General features: G+C 42.3%; 1 protein-coding gene across 1 annotated transcript in view; it reads left to right on the top strand.

Annotated features, from left to right (window-relative positions):
* The window catches only part of LOC136426526 (complement receptor type 1-like), a 48,140-nt gene that overhangs the window by 5,718 nt on the left and 20,277 nt on the right, over window positions 1-22,145 (top strand). The window contains exons 5-25 of the mRNA XM_066415191.1: window positions 347-523; window positions 847-1,026; window positions 1,381-1,560; window positions 2,440-2,619; window positions 2,864-3,043; window positions 5,785-5,964; window positions 6,318-6,497; window positions 6,852-7,031; window positions 7,276-7,455; window positions 7,928-8,107; window positions 8,464-8,643; window positions 8,997-9,176; window positions 9,529-9,708; window positions 10,182-10,361; window positions 10,719-10,898; window positions 11,253-11,432; window positions 19,366-19,545; window positions 19,893-20,072; window positions 20,429-20,608; window positions 21,082-21,261; window positions 21,620-21,799. Of these exons, the coding sequence (XP_066271288.1) occupies window positions 347-523; window positions 847-1,026; window positions 1,381-1,560; window positions 2,440-2,619; window positions 2,864-3,043; window positions 5,785-5,964; window positions 6,318-6,497; window positions 6,852-7,031; window positions 7,276-7,455; window positions 7,928-8,107; window positions 8,464-8,643; window positions 8,997-9,176; window positions 9,529-9,708; window positions 10,182-10,361; window positions 10,719-10,898; window positions 11,253-11,432; window positions 19,366-19,545; window positions 19,893-20,072; window positions 20,429-20,608; window positions 21,082-21,261; window positions 21,620-21,799 (3,777 nt within the window). The remainder of the gene's footprint in view (window positions 1-346; window positions 524-846; window positions 1,027-1,380; window positions 1,561-2,439; window positions 2,620-2,863; window positions 3,044-5,784; window positions 5,965-6,317; window positions 6,498-6,851; window positions 7,032-7,275; window positions 7,456-7,927; window positions 8,108-8,463; window positions 8,644-8,996; window positions 9,177-9,528; window positions 9,709-10,181; window positions 10,362-10,718; window positions 10,899-11,252; window positions 11,433-19,365; window positions 19,546-19,892; window positions 20,073-20,428; window positions 20,609-21,081; window positions 21,262-21,619; window positions 21,800-22,145) is intronic.

Genomic DNA, 22,145 nt, shown 5'->3' with positions numbered 1-22,145 from the left:
AAATTAGATGAAAATTCTGTTGTCATTATTGTGACATCTGACAGGTGTCGTTCTTGCGTAACCTGTCTTTCTTTTCTATGACGTGTTATTTGTAGATGACTTGTATGGCTGGTATGGTCGTAACACATTTTCCAATCTCGTATCAATTGCGTCGTTAGCAGTTTTCCGAAAAAAACTGTTTCATTTTACATGTGATTATAATAAAATGTGTTATTGAATTTACAAACAAACAGGCAATGCTGTTGGTTATGAACTGACGTGATCCTACATTAGCATGTTTAAGGACCATGAATTGTATACAGAATTGCAATTTACAACTTTTTAAACGGATTTTCTTCATTTTCAGCTGTACAATGCCCAGCCCGGACAGCACCAGCGAACGGTGCAGTGAGTTCTACAGCCATTGGAGGGTACCAGAACGTGGTCACGTTCACCTGTGACCAGTGCTACAACCTGGCCGGCTCAACCAGTATTACCTGCCAGGCGAATGGGGTATGGAGTGCAAATCCACCGACATGCAATCGTAAGTCAATCTTACTTCGCCGGGCTGACAGATGCTAGAGTTCAACTGAGCCGACGTGTACTTGTATGACTAAAGGGCATATTTTCAGATTTCTGATTCAATTCATGGCCAAAATAATAAATGTACTTGACATGATATATGATAGTGTCTGTCAGATTGTTGCATTTACCTGGTACTAAAGTCAAGAAATTGTTAGTTTGAAATCGCTTGACTTTTCTGTATTCATACACGGTAGACAGATACATGTATGAATTACAGGCGTTATAGTGCTTTTTTCAGTATTAAACTAGATCCCATTGTTCAAAAGTTATCCACCATTTCAGGCGTACAATGCCCCAGATTGGGGGCCCCAACTAACGGAGCACGGACGCCCTCTACCGAAGCGAGGAACTGCCAGGACGTGGTCACGTTCACCTGTGACCAGTGCTACAGCCTGGCCGGCTCAACCAGTGCTACCTGCCAGACGAATGGGCTATGGAGTGCAAATCTACCGACATGCAATCGTAAGTAAATCTTTCCGATGATTCCATCATGCAATCGCAGTGCTGCACAGCCGGGCTGACAGAAGCTGGAGTGCAACTGTGCCGTCGTGTACTTGTATGACTAAAGGGCATATTTTCAGATTTCTGATTCAATTCATGGCCAAAATAATAAATGTACTTGACATGATATATGATAGTGTCTGTCAGATTGTTGCATTTACCTGGTACTAAAGTCAAGAAAGTGTTAGATTGAAATCGCTTGACTTTTCTGTATTCATACACGGTGGACAGATACATGTATGAATTACAGGCGTTTTCGTGCTTTTTTCAGTATTAAATTAGATCCCATTGTTCAAAAGTTATCCACCATTTCAGGCGTACAATGCCCCAGATTGGGGTCCCCAACTAACGGAGCACGGACGCCCCCTACCGAAGTGAGGAACTGCCAGGACGTGGTCACGTTCACCTGTGACCAGTGCTACAACCTGGCCGGCGCAACCAGTGCTACCTGCCAGGCGAATGGGCAATGGAGTGCAATTCTACCGACATGCAATCGTAATTAAATCTTTCTGATGATTCCCTCATGCAATCGCAGTGCTGCACAGCCGGGCTGACAGAAGCTAGAATGGAACTGTGCCAAAGTGTACTTGTATGACTAAAGGGCATATTTTCAGATTTCTGATTCAATTCATGGCCTAAATGATAAATGTTATTGACATGATGTGTCTATCAGATTGTTGCATTTACCTGGTACTAAAGTGAAGAAAGTTTTAGATTGAAATCGCTTGACTTCTCTGTATTCATACATGGTAGACAGATACATGTATGAATTACATGCGTTTTAGTGCTTTTTCAGTATTAAAATAGATCCCATTATTCAAAAGTTATTCACCATTTCAGGCGTACAATGCCCCCGATTGGGGGCCCCAACTAACGGAGCACGGACGCCCCCTACCGAAGCGAGGAACTGCCAGGACGTGGTCACGTTCACCTGTAACCAGTGCTACAACCTGGCCGGCTCAACCAGTGCTACCTGCCAGGCAAATGGGCTATGGAGTGCAAATCAACCGACATGCAATCGTTAATAAATCTTTCTGATGATTCCTTCACGCAATCGCAGTGCTGCTCAGTCGGGCTGACAGAAGCTGGAGTGCAACTGTGCCGACGTGTACTTGTATGACTAAAGGGGATATTTTCAGATTTCTGATTCAATTCATGGCCTAAATAATAAATGTAATTGCCATGATATATTATAGTGTCTATCAGATTGTTGCATTTACCTGGTACTAAAGTCAAGAGAGTATTGAATTAAAATCGCTTGACTTTTCTGTTCTCATACATGGTAGACAGATACATGTATGAATTACAGGCGTTATAGTGCTTTTTTCATTATTAAAATAGATCCCATTATTCAAAAGTTATTCACCATTTCAGGCGTACAATGCCGCCCGTTGGGGGCCCTAACTAACGGAGCACGGACGCCCTCTACCGAAGCGAGAAACTGCCAGGACGTGGTCACGTTCACCTGTGACCAGTGCTACAACCTGGCCGGCTCAACCAGTGCTACCTGCCAGGCGAATGGGCTATGGAGTGCAAATCTACCGACATGCAATCGTAAGTAAATCTTTTTGATGATACCCTCACGCAATCGCAGTGCTGCACAGCCGGGCTGACAGAACCTGGTGTGCAACTTTGACGACGTGTACTTGTATGACTAAAGGGCATATTTTCAGATTTCTGATTCAATTCATAGCCTAAATAATAAATGCACATGACATGATATATGATAGTGTCTATCAGATTGTTGCATTCAGTTTTGAAAAAGATCCCATTATTTAAAAGTAATTCACCATTTCAGGCGTACAATGCCCCCCATTGTCGGCCCCAACTAACGGAGCACGGACGCCCTCTACCGGGGCGAGGAACTGCCAGGACGTGGTAACGTTCACCTGTAACACGGGATACGTACTGAACGAAGCCGCCAGTGTGACGTGTCAAGCTGACACAACATGGACTGCTCCTGTCCCAACATGCACGCGTAAGATGACATTTAGTTAACTGATATTTGTAACAAAATGCAATCAATACCCTAACGGGAGATAGTATGAAAGAAAATCATGAAAACCCATCAAGTCAACTTTTCTTCTACATGCAACACACAAACATGCAAATTCCGAAGCAATACTGCTGAAAAGCGCCAGGTAACGTTAAATGGTTTTTGAACTCGACCTTTCTTTGCACAACCGTTAAACAACTAGCAAAAATCATGAAGATTCATGCGTCATCGGGACCGTGAATGGGCTTATGTTGTTTGTCTTCGCACATTTAGTATACAGTAAAGAGAGTACTAGGCCCTAGGAGCTAAACTCGTTAATTCTCAATACTTTTAAGTTGGTAGACGTACCTACAATTTTATTGAACCAACGAAAAGTACAGCGAATTTACATATATCAACTGGCATGTTCAGTGCTAAAAGTTTCCCATAATTAAAGATTATCGGGAAATTTCAGGCCGACAATGCCCCCCTTTGGCGGCCCCAGCTAACGGAGCACGGACGCCCCCAACCGGAGCGACCTCCTTCCAGAGCGTGGTGACGTTCACCTGTAACCAGTGCTACAACCTCGCCGGCTCAACCAGTCGTACCTGCCAGACGAATGGGCAATGGAGTGAAAATCAACCGACATGCAATCGTAAGTAAACCTTTATGATGATTCCCTCACGCAATCGCAGTGCTGCACAGCCGGGCTGGCAGAAGCTCAGAGAGTGCAACTGTGCCAACGTGTACTTGTATGACTAAAGGGCATATTTTCAGATTTCTGATTCAATTCATGGCCTGAATAATAAACGTACTTGACATGATATATGATAGTGTCTATCGGATTGTTGCATTTACCTGGTACTAAAGTCAAGAGAGTATTAGATTGAAATCCCTTGACTTTCTGTATTCATACATGGTAGACAGATACATGTATGAATTACAGGCGTTTTAGTGTTCTTTTCAGTATTTAAATAGATCCCATTATTTAAACGTTATTCACCATTTCAGGCGTACAATGCCCCCCGTTGGGGGCCCTAACTAACGGAGCACGGACGCCCCCTATCGAAGCGAGGAACTGCCAGGACGTGGTCACGTTCACCTGTGACCAGTGCTACAACCTGGCCGGCTCAACCAGTGCTACCTGCCAGGCAAATGGGCAATGGAGTGCAAATCTACCGACATGCAATCGTAAGTAAATCTTTCTGATGATTCCCTCACGCAATCGCAGTGCTGCACAGCCGGGCTGACAGAAGCTGGTGTGCAACTTTGACGACGTGTACGTACTTGTATGACTAAAGGGTATATTTTCAGATTTCTGATTCAATTCAAAGCCTAAATAATAAATGTACTTGCCATGATACTATATATGATAGTGTCTATCAGATTGTTGCATTTACCCGGTACTAAAGTCAAGAGAGTATTGGATTGAAATCGCTTGACTTTTCTGTATTCATACACGGTAGACAGATACATGTATGAATTATAGGTGTTTTAGTGCTTTTTCAGTATTAAGATAAATCCCATTATTCAAAAGTTATTCACCATTTCAGGCGTACAATGCCCCCCTTTGGCGGCCCCAACTAACGGAGCACGGACGCCCTCTACCGAAGCGAGGAACTGCCAGGACGTGGTCACGTTCACCTGTGACCAATGCTACAACCTGGCCGGCTCAACCAGTGCTACCTGCCAGGCGAATGGGCTATGGAGTGCAAATCTACCGACATGCAATCGTAAGTAAATCTTTCTGATGATTCCCTCACGCAATCGCAGTGCTGCACAGCCGGGCTGACAGAAGCTAGAGTTCAACTGTGGCGACGTTTACTTGTATGACTAAAGGGTATATTTTCAGATTTCTGATTCAATTCATGACCTAAATTATAAATGTACTTGCCATGATATATGATAGTGTCTATCAGATTGTTGCATTTACCTGGTACTAAAGTCAAGAGAGTAATAGATTGAAATCGCTTGACTTTTCTGTATTCATGCATGGCAGACAGATACATGTATGAATTACAGGCGTTTTCGTGCTTTTTCAGTATTAAAAAAGATCACATTATTCAAAGGTTTCTCATCATTTCAGGCGTTCAATGCCCCCTATTGGCGGCCCCAACTAACGGAGCACGGACGCCCTCTACCGGGACGAGGAACTGCCAGGACGTGGTAACGTTCACCTGTAACACGGGATACGTACTGAACGGAGCCGACAGTGTGACGTGTCAAGCTGACACAACATGGACTAGACCTGTCCCAACATGCACGCGTAAGATGACTTTTATTGAACTGACATTTGTAACAAAATGCAATCAATACCCTTACGGGAGATAGTATGAAAGAAAATCATGAAGACCCATCAACTCACTTCTTCTCCTTCATGCAAACACACAAACATGAAAATTCCGAAGCAATACTGTTGAAAAGCGCCAGTTAACGTTAAATGATTTTTGAACTCGACCTTTCTTTGCACAACCACTACACACCTAACAAAAATCATGAAGATTCATGCGTCATCGGGACCGTGAATGGGCTTATGTTGTTTGTCTTCGCACATTTATCATACAGTAAAGAGAGTACTAGACCCTAGGACCTTAACTCGTTATTTCTCAATCGAATACTTTTAAGTTGGTAGACGTACTTACAATTTTATTATACCAACGAAAAGTACAGCGAAATTACATATATCAACTGGCATGTTCAGTGCTAAAAGTTTCCCATAATTAAAGATTATCGGGAAATTTCAGGCGGACAATGCCCCCCTTTGGCGGCCCCAGCTAACGGAGCACGGACGCCCCCAACCGGAGCGACCTCCTTCCAGAGCGTGGTGACTTTCACCTGTAACCAGTGCTACAACCTCGCCGGCTCAACCAGTCGTACCTGCCAGACGAATGGGCAATGGAGTGCAAATCAACCGACATGCAATCGTAAGTAAACCTTTCTGATGATTCCCTCACGCAATCGCAGTGCTGCACAGCCGGGCTGACAGAAGCTGGAGTGCAACTGTGCCGACGTGTACTTGTATGACTAAAGGGCATATTTTCAGATTTCTGATTCAATTCATGGCCTAAATAATAAATGTACATGACGTGATATATTATAGTGTCTATCAGATTGTTGCATTTACCTGGTACTAAAGTCAAGAGAGTATTAGATTGAAATCGCTTGCATTTCTGTATTCATACATGGTAGACGGATACATGTATGAATTACAGGCGTTTTAGTGTTCTGTTCAGTATTTAAATAGATCCCATTATTCAAAAGTTATTCACCATTTCAGGCGTACAATGCCCCCCGTTGGGGGCCCTAACTAACGGAGCACGGACGCCCTCTACCGAAGCGAGGAACTGCCAGGACGTGGTCACGTTCACCTGTGACCAGTGCTACAACCTGGCCGGCTCAACCAGTGCTACCTGCCAGGCGAATGGGCAATGGAGTGCAAATCTACCGACATGCAATCGTAAGTAAATCTTTCTGATGATTCCCTCATGCAATCGCAGTTCTGCACAGCCGGGCTAACAGAAGCTGGAGTGCAACTGTGCCGACGTGTACATGTATGACTAAAGGGCATATTTTCAGATTTCTGATTCAATTCATGGCCTAAATAATAAATGTACTTGCCATGATATATTATAGTGTCTATCAGATTGTTGCATTTACCTGGTTATGAAGTCAAGAGAGTATTGGATTGAAATCGCTTGACTTTTCTGTTCTCATACATGGTAGAAAGATACATGTATGAATTACAGGCGTTATAGTGCTTTTTTCATTATTAAAATAGATCCCATTATTCAAAAGTTATTCACCATTTCAGGCGTTCAATGCCCCCCGTTGGGGGCCCCAACTAACGGAGCACGGACGCCCTCTACCGAAGCGAGAAACTGCCAGGACGTGGTCACGTTCACCTGTGACCAGTGCTACAACCTGGCCGGCTCAACCAGTGCTACCTGCCAGGCGAATGGGCTATGGAGTGCAAATCTACCGACATGCAATCGTTAGTAAATCTTTCTGATGATTCCCTCACGCAATCGCAGTGCTGCACAGCCGGGCTGACAGAAGCTGGTGTGCAACTTTGACGACATGTACTTGTTTGACTAAAGGGCATATATTCAGATTTCTGATACAATTCATAGCCTAAATAATAAATGCACATGACATGATATATGATAGTGTCTATCAGATTGTTGCATTCAGTTTTGAAAAAGATCCCATTATTTAAAAGTTATTCACCATTTCAGGCGTACAATGCCCCCCATTGTCGGCCCCAACTAACGGAGCACGGACGCCCTCTACCGGGGCGAGGAACTGCCAGGACGTGGTCACGTTCACCTGTAACACGGGATACGTACTGAACGGAGCCACCAGTGTGACGTGTCAAGCTGACACAACATGGACTGCTCCTGTCCCAACATGCACGCGTAAGATGACATTTAGTTAACTGATATTTGTAACAAAATGCAATCAATACCCTTACGGGAGATAGTATGAAAGAAAATCATGAAAACCCATCAAGTCACCTTTTCTCCTACATGCAACACACAAACATGCAAATTCCGAAGCAATACTGTTGAAAAGCGCCAGGTAACGTTAAATGGTTTTTGAACTCGACCTTTCTTTGCACAACCGTTAAACAACTAGCAAAAATCACGAAGATTCATGCGTCATCGGGCCCGTGAATGGGCTTATGTTGTGTGTCTTCGCACATTTATTATACAGTAAAGAGAGTACTAGGCCCTAGGAGCTAAACTCGTTAATTCTTAATACTTTTAAGTTGGTAGACGTACCTACAATTTTATTGAACCAACGAAAAGTACAGCGAATTTACATGTATCAACTGGCATGTTCAGTGCTAAAGGATTCACATAATTAAAGATTATCGGGAAATTTCAGGCGGACAATGCCCCCCTTTGGCGGCCCCTGCTAACGGAGCACGGACGCCCCCAACCGGAGCGACCTCCTTCCAGAGCGTGGTGACTTTCACCTGTAACCAGTGCTACAACCTCGCCGGCTCAACCAGTCGTACCTGCCAGACGAATGGGCAATGGAGTGAAAATCAACCGACATGCAATCGTAAGTAAACCTTTATGATGATTCCCTCACGCAATCGCAGTGCTGCACAGCCGGGCTGGCAGAAGCTCAGAGAGTGCAACTGTGCCGACGTGTACTTGTATGACTAAAGGTCATATTTTCAGATTTCTGATTCAATTAATGGCCTAAATGATAAATGTACTTGACATGATATATTATAGTGTGTATCAGATTGTTGCATTTACCTGGTTATGAAGTCAAGAGAGTATTGGATTGAAATCGCTTGACTTTCTGTATTCATACATGGTAGACAGATACATGTATGAATTACAGGCGTTTTAGTGTTCTTTTCAGTATTTAATTAGATCCCATTATTCAAAAGTTATTCACCATTTCAGGCGTACAATGCCCCCCGTTGGGGGCCCTAACTAACGGAGCACGGACGCCCTCTACCGAAGCGAGAAACTGCCAGGACGTGGTCACGTTCACCTGTGACCAGTGCTACAACCTGGCCGGCTCAACCAGTGCTACCTGCCAGGCAAATGGGCAATGGAGTGCAATTCTACCGACATGCAATCGTAAGTAAATCTTTCTGATGATTCCCTCATGCAATCGCAGTGCTGCACAGCCGGGCTAACAGAAGCTGGTGTGCAACTTTGACGACGTGTACTTGTATGACTAAAGGGCATATTTTCAGATTTCTGATTCAATTCATGGCCTGAATAATAAATGTACTTGCCATGATATATGATAGTGTCTATCAGATTGTTGCATTTACCTGGTACTGAAGTCAAGAGAGTATTGGATTGAAATCGCTTGACTTTTCTGTATTCATACACGGTAGACAGATACATGTATGAATTATAGGTGTTTTAGTGCTTTTTCAGTATTAAAATAGATCCCATTATTCAAAAGTTATTTACCATTTCAGGCGTACAATGCCCCCCATTGGGGGCCCTGACTAACGGAGCACGGACACCCTCTATCGAAGCGAGGAACTGCCAGGACGTGGTCACGTTCACCTGTGACCAGTGCTACAACCTGGCCGGCTCAACCAGTGCTACCTGCCAGACGAATGGGCTATGGAGTGCAAATCTACCGACATGCAATCGTAAGTAAATATTTTTGATGATTCCTTCACGCAATCGCAGAGCTGCACAGCCGGGCTGACAGAACCTGGAGTGCAACTTTGCCTTCGTGTACTTGTATGACTAAAGGGCATATTTTCAGATTTCTGATTCAATTCATGGCCTAAATGATAAGTGTACTTGCCATGATATATGATAGTGTCTATCAGATTGTTGCATTAACCCGGTACTAAAGTCAAAGAGTAATAGATTGAAATCGCTTGACTTTTCTGTATTCATACATGGCAGACAGATACATGTATGAATAACAGGCGTTTTTGTGCTTTTTCAGTATTAAAATAGATCCCATTATTCAAAAGTCATTCACCATTTCAGGCGTACAATGCCCCTCATTGACGGCCCCAACTAACGGAGCACGGACGCCCTCTACCGGAGCGAGGAACTGCCAGGACGTGGTTTCGTTCACCTGTAACACGGGATACGTACTGAACGGAGCCGCCAGTGTGACGTGTCAAGCTGACACAAGATGGACTGCCCCTGTCCCAACATGCACGCGTAAGATGACTTTTAGTTAATTGATATTTGTAACAAAATGCAATCAATACCCTTACGGGAGATAGTATGAAAGAAAATCATGAAGACCCATCAAGTCACTTTTTCTCCTACATGCAAACACACAAACATGCAAATTCTGAAGCAATACTGATGAAAAGCGCCAGTTAACGTTAAATGGTTTTTGAACTCGACCTTTCTTTGCACAACCGCTACACACCTAACAAAAATCACGAAGATTCATGCGTCATCGGGACCGTGAATGGGCTCATGTTGTGTGTCTTCGCACATTTATCATACAGTAAAGAGATTATTAGGCCCTTGGAGCTAAACTCGTTAATTCTTAATACTTTTAAGTTGGTAGACGTACCTACAATTTTATTGAACCAACGAAAAGTACAGCGAATTAACATATATCAACTGGCACGTTCAGTGCTAAAGGATTCCCATAATTAAAGATTATCGGGAAATTTCAGGCCGACAATGCCCCCCTTTGGCGGCCCCTGCTAACGGAGCACGGACGCCCCTAACCGGAGCGAACTCCTTCCAGAGCGTGGTGACTTTCACCTGTAACCAGTGCTACAACCTCGCCGGTCCAACCAGTCGTACCTGCCAGACGAATGGGCAATGGAGTGCTAATCAACCGACATGCAATCGTAAGTAAACCTTTATGATGATTCCCTCACGCAATCGCAGTGCTGCACAGCCGGGCTGACAGAAGCTCAGAGAGTGCAACTGTGCCGACGTGTACTTGTATGACTAAAGGGCATATTTTCAGATTTCTGATTCAATTCATGGCCTAAATAATAAATGTACTTGACATGATATATTATAGTGTCTATCAGATTGTTGCATTTACCTGGTACTAAAGTCAAGAGAGTATTCGATTGAAATCGCTTGACTTTTCTGTATTCATACACGGTAGACAGATAAATGTATGAATTACAGGCGTTATAGTGCTTTTTTCATTATTAAAATAGATCCCATTATTCAAAAGTTATTCACCATTTCAGGCGTACAATGCCCCAGATTGGGGGCCCCAACTAACGGAGCACGGACGCCCTCTACCGAAGCGAGAAACTGCCAGGACGTGGTCACGTTCACCTGTGACCAGTGCTACAACCTGGCCGGCTCAACCAGTGCTACCTGCCAGACGAATGGGCTATGGAGTGCAAATCTACCGACATGCAATCGTAAGTAAATCTTTCTTATGATTCCCTCATGCAATCGCAGTGCTGCACAGCCGGGCTGACAGAAGCTGGTGTGCAACTATAACGACGTGTACTTGTATGACTAAAGGGCATATTTTCAGATTTCTGATTCAATTCATGGCCTAAATGATAAATGTACTTGACATGATATATTATAGTGTCTATCAGATTGTTGCATTTACCTGGTACTAAAGTCAAGAGAGTATTAGATTGAAATCGCTTGACTTTTTTGTATTCATACATGGTAGACAGATACATGTATGAATTATAGGTGTTTTAGTGCTTTTTTCAGTATTCAAATAGATCCCATAATTCAAAAGTTATTCACCTTCTCAGGCGTACAATGCCCCCCGTTGGGGGCCCCAACTAACGGAGCACGGACGCCCCCTACCGGGGCGAGGAACTGCCAGGACGTGGTTTCGTTCACCTGTAACACGGGATACGTACTGAACGGAGCCGCCAGTGTGACGTGTCAAGCTGACACAACATGGACTGCTCCTGTCCCAACATGCACGCGTAAGATGACATTTAGTTAACTGATATTTGTAACAAAAAGCAATCAATACCCTTACGGGAGATAGTATGAAAAAAAAACATGAAAACCCATCAAGTCACCTTTTCTCCTACATGCAACACACAAACATGCAAATTCCGAAGCAATACTGTTGAAAAGCGCCAGGAAACGTTAAATGATTTTTGAACTCGACCTTTCTTTGCACAACCGTTAAACACCTAACAAAATCACGAAGATTCATGCGTCATCGGGACCGTGAATGGGCTTATGTTGTGTGTCTTCGCACATTTATCATACAGTAAAGAGAGAACTAGGCCCTAGGACCTAAACTCGTTAATTATCTTCGCCGAGTACTATAGTACGTTTTCGGTTGAGCCAGCTGTTTGGTGGGTCTGTATGTATGTCAAGAGCATAACTCAAGAAACCTTTGATGAATCTTTATGATTTTTGGTAGGTGTGTAGTGGTTGTGCAAAGGAAGGTCAAGTTCAAAAATGGTTTACCTTGCGTTTATCAACAGTACTGCAGTAGACTTTTAATTTTTGTGCGTTTGTATGTAGGCGAAAAAAAGTGACGGAAACGTTGATGGATCTCAATGATTTTTGGTAGTTTGGAAGAGATTGTGGGAACGGAGGTCAAGTTTAAAAATGATTTATTTGGCGCTTTCTTACAGAACTGCAGCAGGCTTTGTGTGTGAGAGAGTTTGTATGTCGCCAGCATAACTCGAGGAGCTATTGGCGGTTGTGCATGATATTTCGTGGATAGGTAGTGATGTCAAAGAGGAAGGTCAAGTTCGATAATGGGCCTCCTATCAGGTATTTGAGGTACTGCAGCGCAGCTTCAACGTTTGAGGCCAAATTTTCTAAAGGCGTCAGGTTCATGATTTTTTGGAAGTATATAGCTTCTGGGACGGTAAGTGAGTGGTGGGAATTAAGGCCCCCTAGCTGCTCGTTTGGAACTGCAGTTGGCGTTTTTGTTAATACATTTGGAGACAAATAACTCCAGCAGGGATTGACGGATTATCATAATTTATGGCATGTGGATAGTTTCGGTGATGCTTTACATAACTGAATACTTGTCATGCAAATAAGACGATAATTTGCATAATAAATGAGGAAAGTTTATGAATTCGCCGAAAGCTTGTAGTCAAATTTCATACAAGAGCTATGGTAACGATTTTTAAGTGGTGTACAGCTCTTGGGGCAGGGAGTAAGTGATGTAAGTTAAGACCCCCTAGAGGCTTGCTTAGAACTGCAGTAGACCTTTTTTATGTTACCTTTGGAGGCGAATAACTCGGGTAGGGTTTGATGAATTTGCATTGTTTTGGACAGGTAGGTTATTGAGGTAATGATTAACAAATAAAGACGTATGAAATTGTAATCAGGGTCTAATTAAGTGGTGAAATAGGCTTGTTTATAATTACATTTTTTAAGTACCCTTTGTCGACCTATATCTAAGGGCAACACCTGCTTGTCAGCAGGCCTGTGCAAATTAGATTGATGCTCTCTGGTGACCTCAAAAACCACCGGCCAAACTACACTCCGGCTGGGACGGAGCTTATATCAACAAACACAGGAAAGGTCTGGTCCTGTGCGGGACAAGTCAAAACGATGAATATAAGGAAATGTGCAAGCAGCAGGCACTACAGAAGGCATTATACTAAGCTTTATGTGGTTTGTAAAATGCAGTTGTATACCACACTGGATGTGGACCACAGTCCTTCGTAGATGAGAGTAAGAAAAGGTTCTTGCGCAGATAGTGACATAAAAATCCTCAAAATCAGGATAATCTTTAAAACAGACCCATGCTACCCATCAGGACCTGACTGAACTCCCCTCCAGGGTGTTTCACATTTAAGACAGAGACACGAAAAAACAGTAATAGGTCTCAAAAATCTAACACCCTCCAAAAAAAAAGTGAAACAGTAGGCTTTAGAGAGATATTGTCAATAGCAGTAGGTGCAAGAGTCGTGGTCACTGCCAACGTTAACATATTAGACGGAATTGTTAAGGGCGTATTCGTAGGCATGGACAGCACATGCCATGATGTCCACACCTTCCTCGTAAAATTCGACAGTGAAAGCAAATACAAGAAAGATTTACCCAGATGCGGTACCCATCAAAAGACAATGTTCAATAAGTTCTCAGTTCCGGCAAGCGGACGATCCAAGCACGACGAGAACAGTACTAGTATCATCAATCTTTAGCATGGGGCTGTACCTAAAGTTTAAGGTAGATCACTGGACAAAACTGTTGTCCCCTTTGAGCGCAAACGGGTCGTTTTTTCTCAGGTCAGTTATATGTTGCCTTACGTCATGTTGAGTTTGAACGGATGTTGTATCTATTGGGATTTAAATCGTATACAATTAGTGAATTACAATACTGTAAACCAAAATATATGTTCTTAAAGAAATGGAACTCCTAAAACAGCTGCCTGTGTCAAAGGTTACACAACAACTTAACACAGAAGACCGTGATACTTGCATTAAATGTCAAGTTCCTGAATATACTCCTACGCGGAACATCTAAAAAATATAAGAGCTGACAGATCAACACAAACAGTCGATGTCTTCTGTTTCGTGGAAACCTTCCTGAATGGCCGACAACAGACTAAAAATTTTCTGCCACAAGCAACGGCATTCAGAGCAGACAGAAATGGAACAGGAGGAGGGGGGATGACTGTTGCTACACAAGACGTCAATCCTACACAGCCGATATATTTCAGCCAATGGAGTGAAGTGCATAGCTACCACAGTCACCAAACTATCGACCACAGTTGAAACAAATCAAAGGAGCGAGTAGAAACAGAAGTGATCCCAACCGAGATTCGAACTCACGCCGAAACCGGAGGCCAGATCACAGGCACTAGGCTCAAGGTCGCAACCAGTTAGACTGGTCAGTTGGAGGCGTTTGAACCCCCACTGTTACACTACTCCCCCTTTTTTTCTAGACTGGTCCCGAGTCTCCGAGTACGATATTCCCTGTGTAATCTGATCGTTACCCACAGGGCCGGTGTGGGAAGCAGTGAAACAAATCAAAGGAGCGAGTAGAAACAAGTGATCCCAACCGAGATTCGAACTCACGCCGAAACCGGAGGCCAGATCACAGGCACGCACGCCTTAACCACTAGGCTAAAAGGTCGCGACCAGTTAGACTGGTCAGTTGGAGGCGCTTGAACCCCCACTGTTACACAGTCAACAGCATTAACATCTACAAACCACACTCCTTGCCTGAAGCAGCCTTGTTAATTGACTGAGCTTGAGGTGCGTTGCCAATTATTGAGGGCTTGCATGCCCCTTTTACGTAGAGCGTAATCGGCCGTTTTGATTTTACGTAGAGCGTTGCCGACCACTCCGTAATTTAGCGTAGAGCGTAGTGAGGCTTTTTCTGAATTTAGCGTAGAGCGTAGGGAGGCTTTCTGAATTTAGCGTATTACGTAGCCGCCCCTCCGAATTTAGCGTAGAGCGTTGTCGGGACCCCCCCATGCAGGCCCTCATTATTATCACAAGTAACACGTGTATCAACTAAAATACTTTTCAGAACTAACGTTCGATAAATGTGGTAAATAGCTAGAGCTCTTTCAGGTAGATTTATCAACACCAGATAAAAAGGCGATGTTACCTAAACTTCTCCATGATACAGATGCAGAATCCCCCCCCAATATTCATAGTCATCAATGTTTGTCTTTGAATATTCATCAATGTTCATGTAAATTTTCATTAATATCTATGAATATTTATCTATGTTGAAACGTATATTAATAAAACATAACATCCTTGTAGATTTATTAACACCAGATAAAAAGGCGATATTACCTAAACTTCTCCATAATACAGATGCAGAATAGAAGGGTATTTTCCTAGTCATCAATGTTTGTAAATGTCTATGAATATTCATCAATGTTTATGTAAATTCATTTATATCTTTATAAAAATATAATAATATTGAAGCGCATACTTATAGTATTCATAAATTCGTAAATTCATAAATTCATCAATTCATAAATTCATTAATTCATTAATTCATTAATTCATTAATTCAATAATTCGTGAATTCAATATATAAATTTATAATTTATATGCACAATCCCGCGAGTCAAGTTAACGAATTTCTGAATTTCTGAATTTCTGAATTCATGAATTTATGAATATCATGAATATCATATGATGCCTTAGCAGCCTTACGCCATGAATTATGCTATTATGATATAATGATATTATGATATCATGATATTATGATATTATGATATTATGATATTATGATATTATGATATTATGATATTATGATATTATGATATTATGATATTATGATATTATGATATTATGATATTATGATATTATGATATTATGATATTATGATATTATGATATTAAATATCAAATATTGTGATATTGTGATATTATGATATCATGATATCATGATATTATGATATGAGCTTGAGGTGTGTTGCCAATTATTATCACAAGCCAGCATAACCCCAGAAGCTGTTGATGGATCTGTATGATATCTAGTGGATGGGTAGGGTTTACAGAAAGGAAGGTCAAGTTCGATAATGGGCCTTCTAGCGGGTACTACAACAGAGCTTCAAAATTTGGAGGCATATTTTCTGAAAGTGCTATGGTCATGATTTTTGTGTGGTAGATAGTTCATGCCACAAATTTGGGCTTGTGGGTGTTTTTGTTTTGACATGAATAACTTGAGAAGGGGTCGACGGATCGTCGTGATATTTGGTATTTACAGAGCTCAGATGGTGCTTTACATAATCAACTAGAGTTCCACTGATTAACTCTAGTTAATCAGTGGGAGTGTTTCTCATCAATCATAAATTGAGTTGATCGCCTTCACCCAATCGACCTGAAAATCCACAAAGTATATCTTGCCTTTATCATTTACGGAAATTCCGGAAATTCCGGAAATTCAGGATATTCCGGAAATTCCGGATATTCCGGATATTCCGGAAATTCCGGATATTCCGGATATTCCGGACATTCCGGATATTCCGGATATTCCGGATATTCCGGACATTCCGGAAATTCCGGATATTCCGGATATTCCGGATATTCCGGAAATTCCGGATATTCCGGATATTCCGGAGTTTCCGGATATTCCGGAAATTCCGGAAATTCCGGAAATTCCGGATATTCCGGATATTCCGGAAATTCCGGAAATTCCGGATATTATGGATATTCCGGAAATTTCGGAAATTCCAAATCTTCCAAATCTTTCGGAAATTCCAAATCGTTAAAGTTCTGAATTAATGTACAGAAAATTGATGAATGGAACGTGGAACGTTCATGAATATTTTTAGATATGTTATCAATTCATCAATGTTTTATAGATATGCGTCTCAGCATAGATAAATATTCATAGAAAATTTATCATTTTCGGAAATTCAGGTTAATTCCGGAAATTCAGGAAATCCGGAAATTCGGGATATTCCGGATATTCCGGATATTCTGGATATTCCGGAAATTCCGGATATTCCGGAAATTCCGGAAATTCCGGATATTCCGGAAATTCCGGATATTCCGGAAATTCCGGATATTCCGGAAATTCCGGATCTTCCGGATCTTCCGGACATTCCGGATATTCCGGATATTCCGGAAATTCCGAATATTCCGGATATTCCGGAAATTCCGGATGTTCCGGAAATTCCGGAAATTCCGGAAATTCCGGATATTCCGGATATTCCGGATATTCCGGAAATTCCGGAAATTCCGGAAATTCCGGATATTCCATCAAAATACCTAGATTTCTCCAAAATACCACGGGAGAATCCACAACCAATATTCATAATCACGGAATATTCGGAATTTCCGGAATTTCCGGAATATCCGGAATATTCGGAATTTCCGGAATATCCGGAATATCCGGAATATCCGGAAGATCCGGAATTTCCGGAATTTCCGGAATATCCGGAATTTCCGGAATATCCGGAATTTCCGGACTTTCCGGAATTTCCGGAATATCCGGAATTTCCGGAATATCCGGAATTTCCGGAATATCCGGAATATCCGGAATATCCGGATATTCCGGATATTCCGGATATTCCGGAAATTCCGGAAATTCCGGAAATTCCGGATATTCCGGATATTCCGGATATTCCGGAAATTCCGGATATTCCGGAAATTCCGGATATTCCGGAAATTCCGGAAAGTCCGGAAATTCCGGATATTCCGGAAATTCCGGATATTCCGGAAATTCCGGAAATTCCGGATCTTCCGGATATTCCGGATATTCCGGATATTCCGGAAATTCCGAATATTCCGGATATTCCGGAAATTCCGGAAATTCCGAATATTCCGTGATTATGAATATTGGTTGTGGATTCTCCCGTGGTATTTTGGAGAAATCTAGGTATTTTGGCCTTTTATCTGGTGTTGATAAATCTACTTGAAAGAGCCCTAGCTATTTACCATATTAATCGAACGTTAGTTCTGAAAAGTATTTTAGTTGATTCACGTGTTACTTGTGATAACACGTGTGAATGAGCTCCAGAACACACCTCAAGCTCATTCAATTTATCACTAGTTGACATCTATTAATATTTCTCTCATCTTCAGTTACATATGTCACATGTTTGAGAGTCCTATTATGGAATTTGGCGGATGTATAAACTTTCCTCAGTAATTATGCAAACAAGATACTGATTTGCATAGTAAGTATCTAATCATGTACATCATCACTCAAGCTAGCTACTTGCCAAAAATCATGACCATCCATCAGGCCCTTCTTGAGTTATTCTATTTCAAAGTCTGAAGCAAAACCTGTTCCTGCAGTTCCAAAAAAGCCGCTAGGGGTCCAAAACCTACACCACTTACTCTCTGTCCAAAGAGCTATCTACCAATCAAAAATCAGGACCATGGCGTAGCATGTCCAGAACACGAGATATCAAAACAGGAAGTTCCGCTGCAGTACCGTAACAAGCCGCTAGGGGACCCAAAATCTAATCATTTCCATGTCTCATCAAGATCTACCCACCTACCAAATATCAAGAAAATCCATCCAAGCCTTCTCGAGTTATGCTGTACGTTACAAACACACAAACAAACGCTACCCTCTGCATAACCTTCTCGGCGAAGGAAATGAAAGGAAAGTTTGTTAACCCAGTGCATTTCATAATCGGACATGGGACTGTCAGGTCATGTAACCAGATGGCCTTGCATAAACGTACATGTAGGTCAAATAAATAAACTATCCTCCAAGCAGAGGTGTGGGTCCTGCTGGTTTTTAACGCGTTCAGTTTAGGCATTTTTGTTCACCACGATTGGTGACATAAATGAAAAGGGGACAAAATAGAAAGCCTGACAAAAACACCTAAAAACACGACAAAAACCAGCCAGACCCACTCCTCTGCTTGGAGAGTACACTGTACTAAAACCGCACCACTGCTAGGTGCGGAAAAGTCATATGTACATGTGCTATGTCTTTCAAAATGTGTATGATATGGAATAAAGATTTATTCTATTCATATATATTGACTGTGCCATTTCATCATCACTTTCAACTTACAACACTGCAATATTGAACCTTTGTGGCCCATATAATAGCAACATACTCATATTTTTTCATGACCAGTTATAACATATACATTTGTACCAGCACACTCTACACATATACTAGTCCTGTACTACCAAATGATTTTTAACCCCATCTAGACTGGACTCATTCGCCCCATCATAACTTCCAAATGGTATGGTGCATGATCAAATTTGCAGGGGGTGATAAGCACGTAAATATCAATCACTCTCCATAATAAGCCTTGATTATTTGGCGAAGATAATGTGTTCGTGGAACTCTAGTTTCTCAATACTTTTAAGTTGGTAGACGTACATACAATTTTATTATACCATAGAAAAGTACAGCGAATTTACATATATCAACTGGCATGTTCAGTGCTAAAGGATTCCCAAAATTAAAGATTATCGGGAAATTTCAGGCGGAGAATGCCCCCCTTTGGCGGCCCCAGCTAACGGAGCACGGACGCCCCCAACCGGAGCGACCTCCTTCCAGAGCGTGGTGACTTTCACCTGTAACCAGTGCTACAACCTGGCCGGCTCAATCAGTCGTACCTGCCAGACGAATGGGCAATGGAGTGCAAATCAACCGACATGCAATCGTAAGTAAACCTCTCTGATGATTCCCTCACGCAATCGCAGTGCTGCACAGCCGGGCTGACAGAAGCTGGAGTGCAACTGTGCCGACGTGTACTTGTATGGGTATATTTTCAGATTTCTGATTCAATTTATGGCCTAAATGATAAATTTACTTGACATGACATATTATAGTGTCTATCAGATTGTTGCATTTACCTGGTACTAAAGTCAAGAGAGTATTTGATTGAAATCGCTTGACTTTTTTGTATTCATACATGGTAGACAGATACATGTATGAATTACAGGCGTTTTAGTGTTCTTTTCAGTATTTAAATAGATCCCATTATTCAAAAGTAATTTACCATTTCAGGCGTACAATGCCCCCCGTTGGGGGCCCTAACTAACGGAGCACGGACGCCCTCTACCGAAGCGAGGAACTGCCAGGACGTGGTCACGTTCACCTGTGACCAGTGCTACAACCTGGCCGGCTCAACCAGTGCTACCTGCCAGGCAAATGGGCAATGGAGTGCAAATCTACCGACATGCAATCGTGAGTAAATCTTTCTGATGATTCCATCATGTAATCGCAGTGCTGCACAGCCGGGCTGACAGAAGCTCAGAGAGTGCAACTGTGCCGACGTGTACTTGTATGACTTAAGTGCATATTTTCAGATTTCTGATTCAATTCATGGCCTGAATAATAAATGTACTTGACATGATATATGATAGTGTCTATCAGATTGTTGCATTTACCTGGTACTAAAGTCAAGAGAGTAATAGATTGAAATCGCTTGACTTTTCTGTATTCATGCATGGCAGACAGATACAGGTATGAATTACAGGCGTTTTCGTGCTTTTTCAGTATTAAAAAAGATCCTATTATTCAATGGTTTCTCACCATTTCAGGCGTTCAATGCCCCCTATTGTCGGCCCCAACTAACGGAGCACGGACGCCCTCTACCGGAGCGAGGAACTGCCAGGACGTGGTTTCGTTCACCTGTAACACGGGATACGTACTGAACGGAGCCGCCAGTGTGACGTGTCAAGCTGACACAAGATGGACTGCTCCTGTCCCAACATGCACGCGTAAGACGACTTTTAGTTAACTGATATTTGTAACAAAATGCAATCAATACCCTTACGGGAGATAGTATGAAAGAAAATCATGAAAACCCATCAAGTCACCTTTTCTCCTACATGCAAACACACAAACATGATAATTCTGAAGCAATACTGTTGAAAAGCGCCAGGTAACGTTAAATGATTTTTGAACTCGACCTTTCTTTGCACAACCGCTACACACCTAAAAAAAATCATAAAGATTCATGCGTCATCGGGACCGTGAATGGGCTTATGTTGTGTGTCTTCGCACATTTATCATACAGTAAAGAGAGAACTAGACCCTAGGACCTTAACTCACTAATTCTCAATACTTTTAAGTTGGTAGACGTACCTACAATTTCATTGAACCAACGAAAAGTACAGCGAATTTACATGTATCAACTGGCATGTTCAGTGCTAAAGGATTCCCATAATTAAAGATTATCGGGAAATTTCAGGCCGACAATGTCCCCCTTTGGCGGCCCCAGCTAACGGAGCACGGACGCCCCCAACCGGAGCGACCTCCTTCCAGAGCGTGGTGACTTTCACCTGTAACCAGTGCTACAACCTCGCCGGCTCAACCAGTCGTACCTGCCAGACGAATGGGCAATGGAGTGCAAATCAACCGACATGCAATCGTAAGTAAACCTTTCTGATGATTCCCTCACACAATCGCTGTGCTGCACAGCCGGGCTGACAGAAGCTCAGGGAGTGCAACTGTGCCGACGTGTACTTGCATGACTAAAGGGCATATTTTCAGATTTCTGATTCAATTAATGGCCTAAATGATAAATGTACTTGACGTGATATATTATAGTGTCTATCTGATTGTTGCATTTACCTGGTACTAAAGTCAAGAGAGTATTAGATTAAAATCGCTTGCATTTCTGTATTCATACATGGTAGACTGATACATGTATGAATTACAGGCGTTTTAGTGTTCTTTTCAGTATTTATAAATAGATCCCATTATTCAAAAGTTATTCACCATTTCAGGCGTACAATGCCCCCCGTTGGGGGCCCTTACTAACGGAGCACGGACGCCCTCTACCGAAGCGAGGAACTGCCAGGACGTGGTCACGTTCACCTGTGACCAGTGCTACAACCTGGCCGGCTCAACCAGTGCTACCTGCCAGGCAAATGGGCTATGGAGTGCAAATCTACCGACATGCAATCGTAAGTAAATCTTTCTGATGATTCCCTCATGCAATCGCAGTTCTGCACAGCCGGGCTGACAGAAGCTGGAGTGCAACTTTGCCGACGTGTACTTGTATGACTAAAGGGCATATTTTCAGATGTCTGATTCAATTCATGGCCTAAATGATAAATGTACTTGACATGATATATTATAGTGTCTATCAGATTGTTGCATTTACCTGGTACTAAAGTCAAGAGAGTATCAGATTGAAATCGCTTGACTTTTCTGTATTCATACATGGTAGAGAGATACATGTATGAATTACAGGCGTTTTAGTGTTCTTTTCAGTATATAAATAGATCCCATTATTCAAAAGTTATTCAC

Source organism: Branchiostoma lanceolatum, chromosome 2 (assembly GCF_035083965.1).
Source record: "Branchiostoma lanceolatum isolate klBraLanc5 chromosome 2, klBraLanc5.hap2, whole genome shotgun sequence".
Lineage (NCBI taxonomy): Eukaryota > Metazoa > Chordata > Leptocardii > Amphioxiformes > Branchiostomatidae > Branchiostoma > Branchiostoma lanceolatum.
This window is presented reverse-complemented; position numbering and strand designations above follow the sequence as displayed.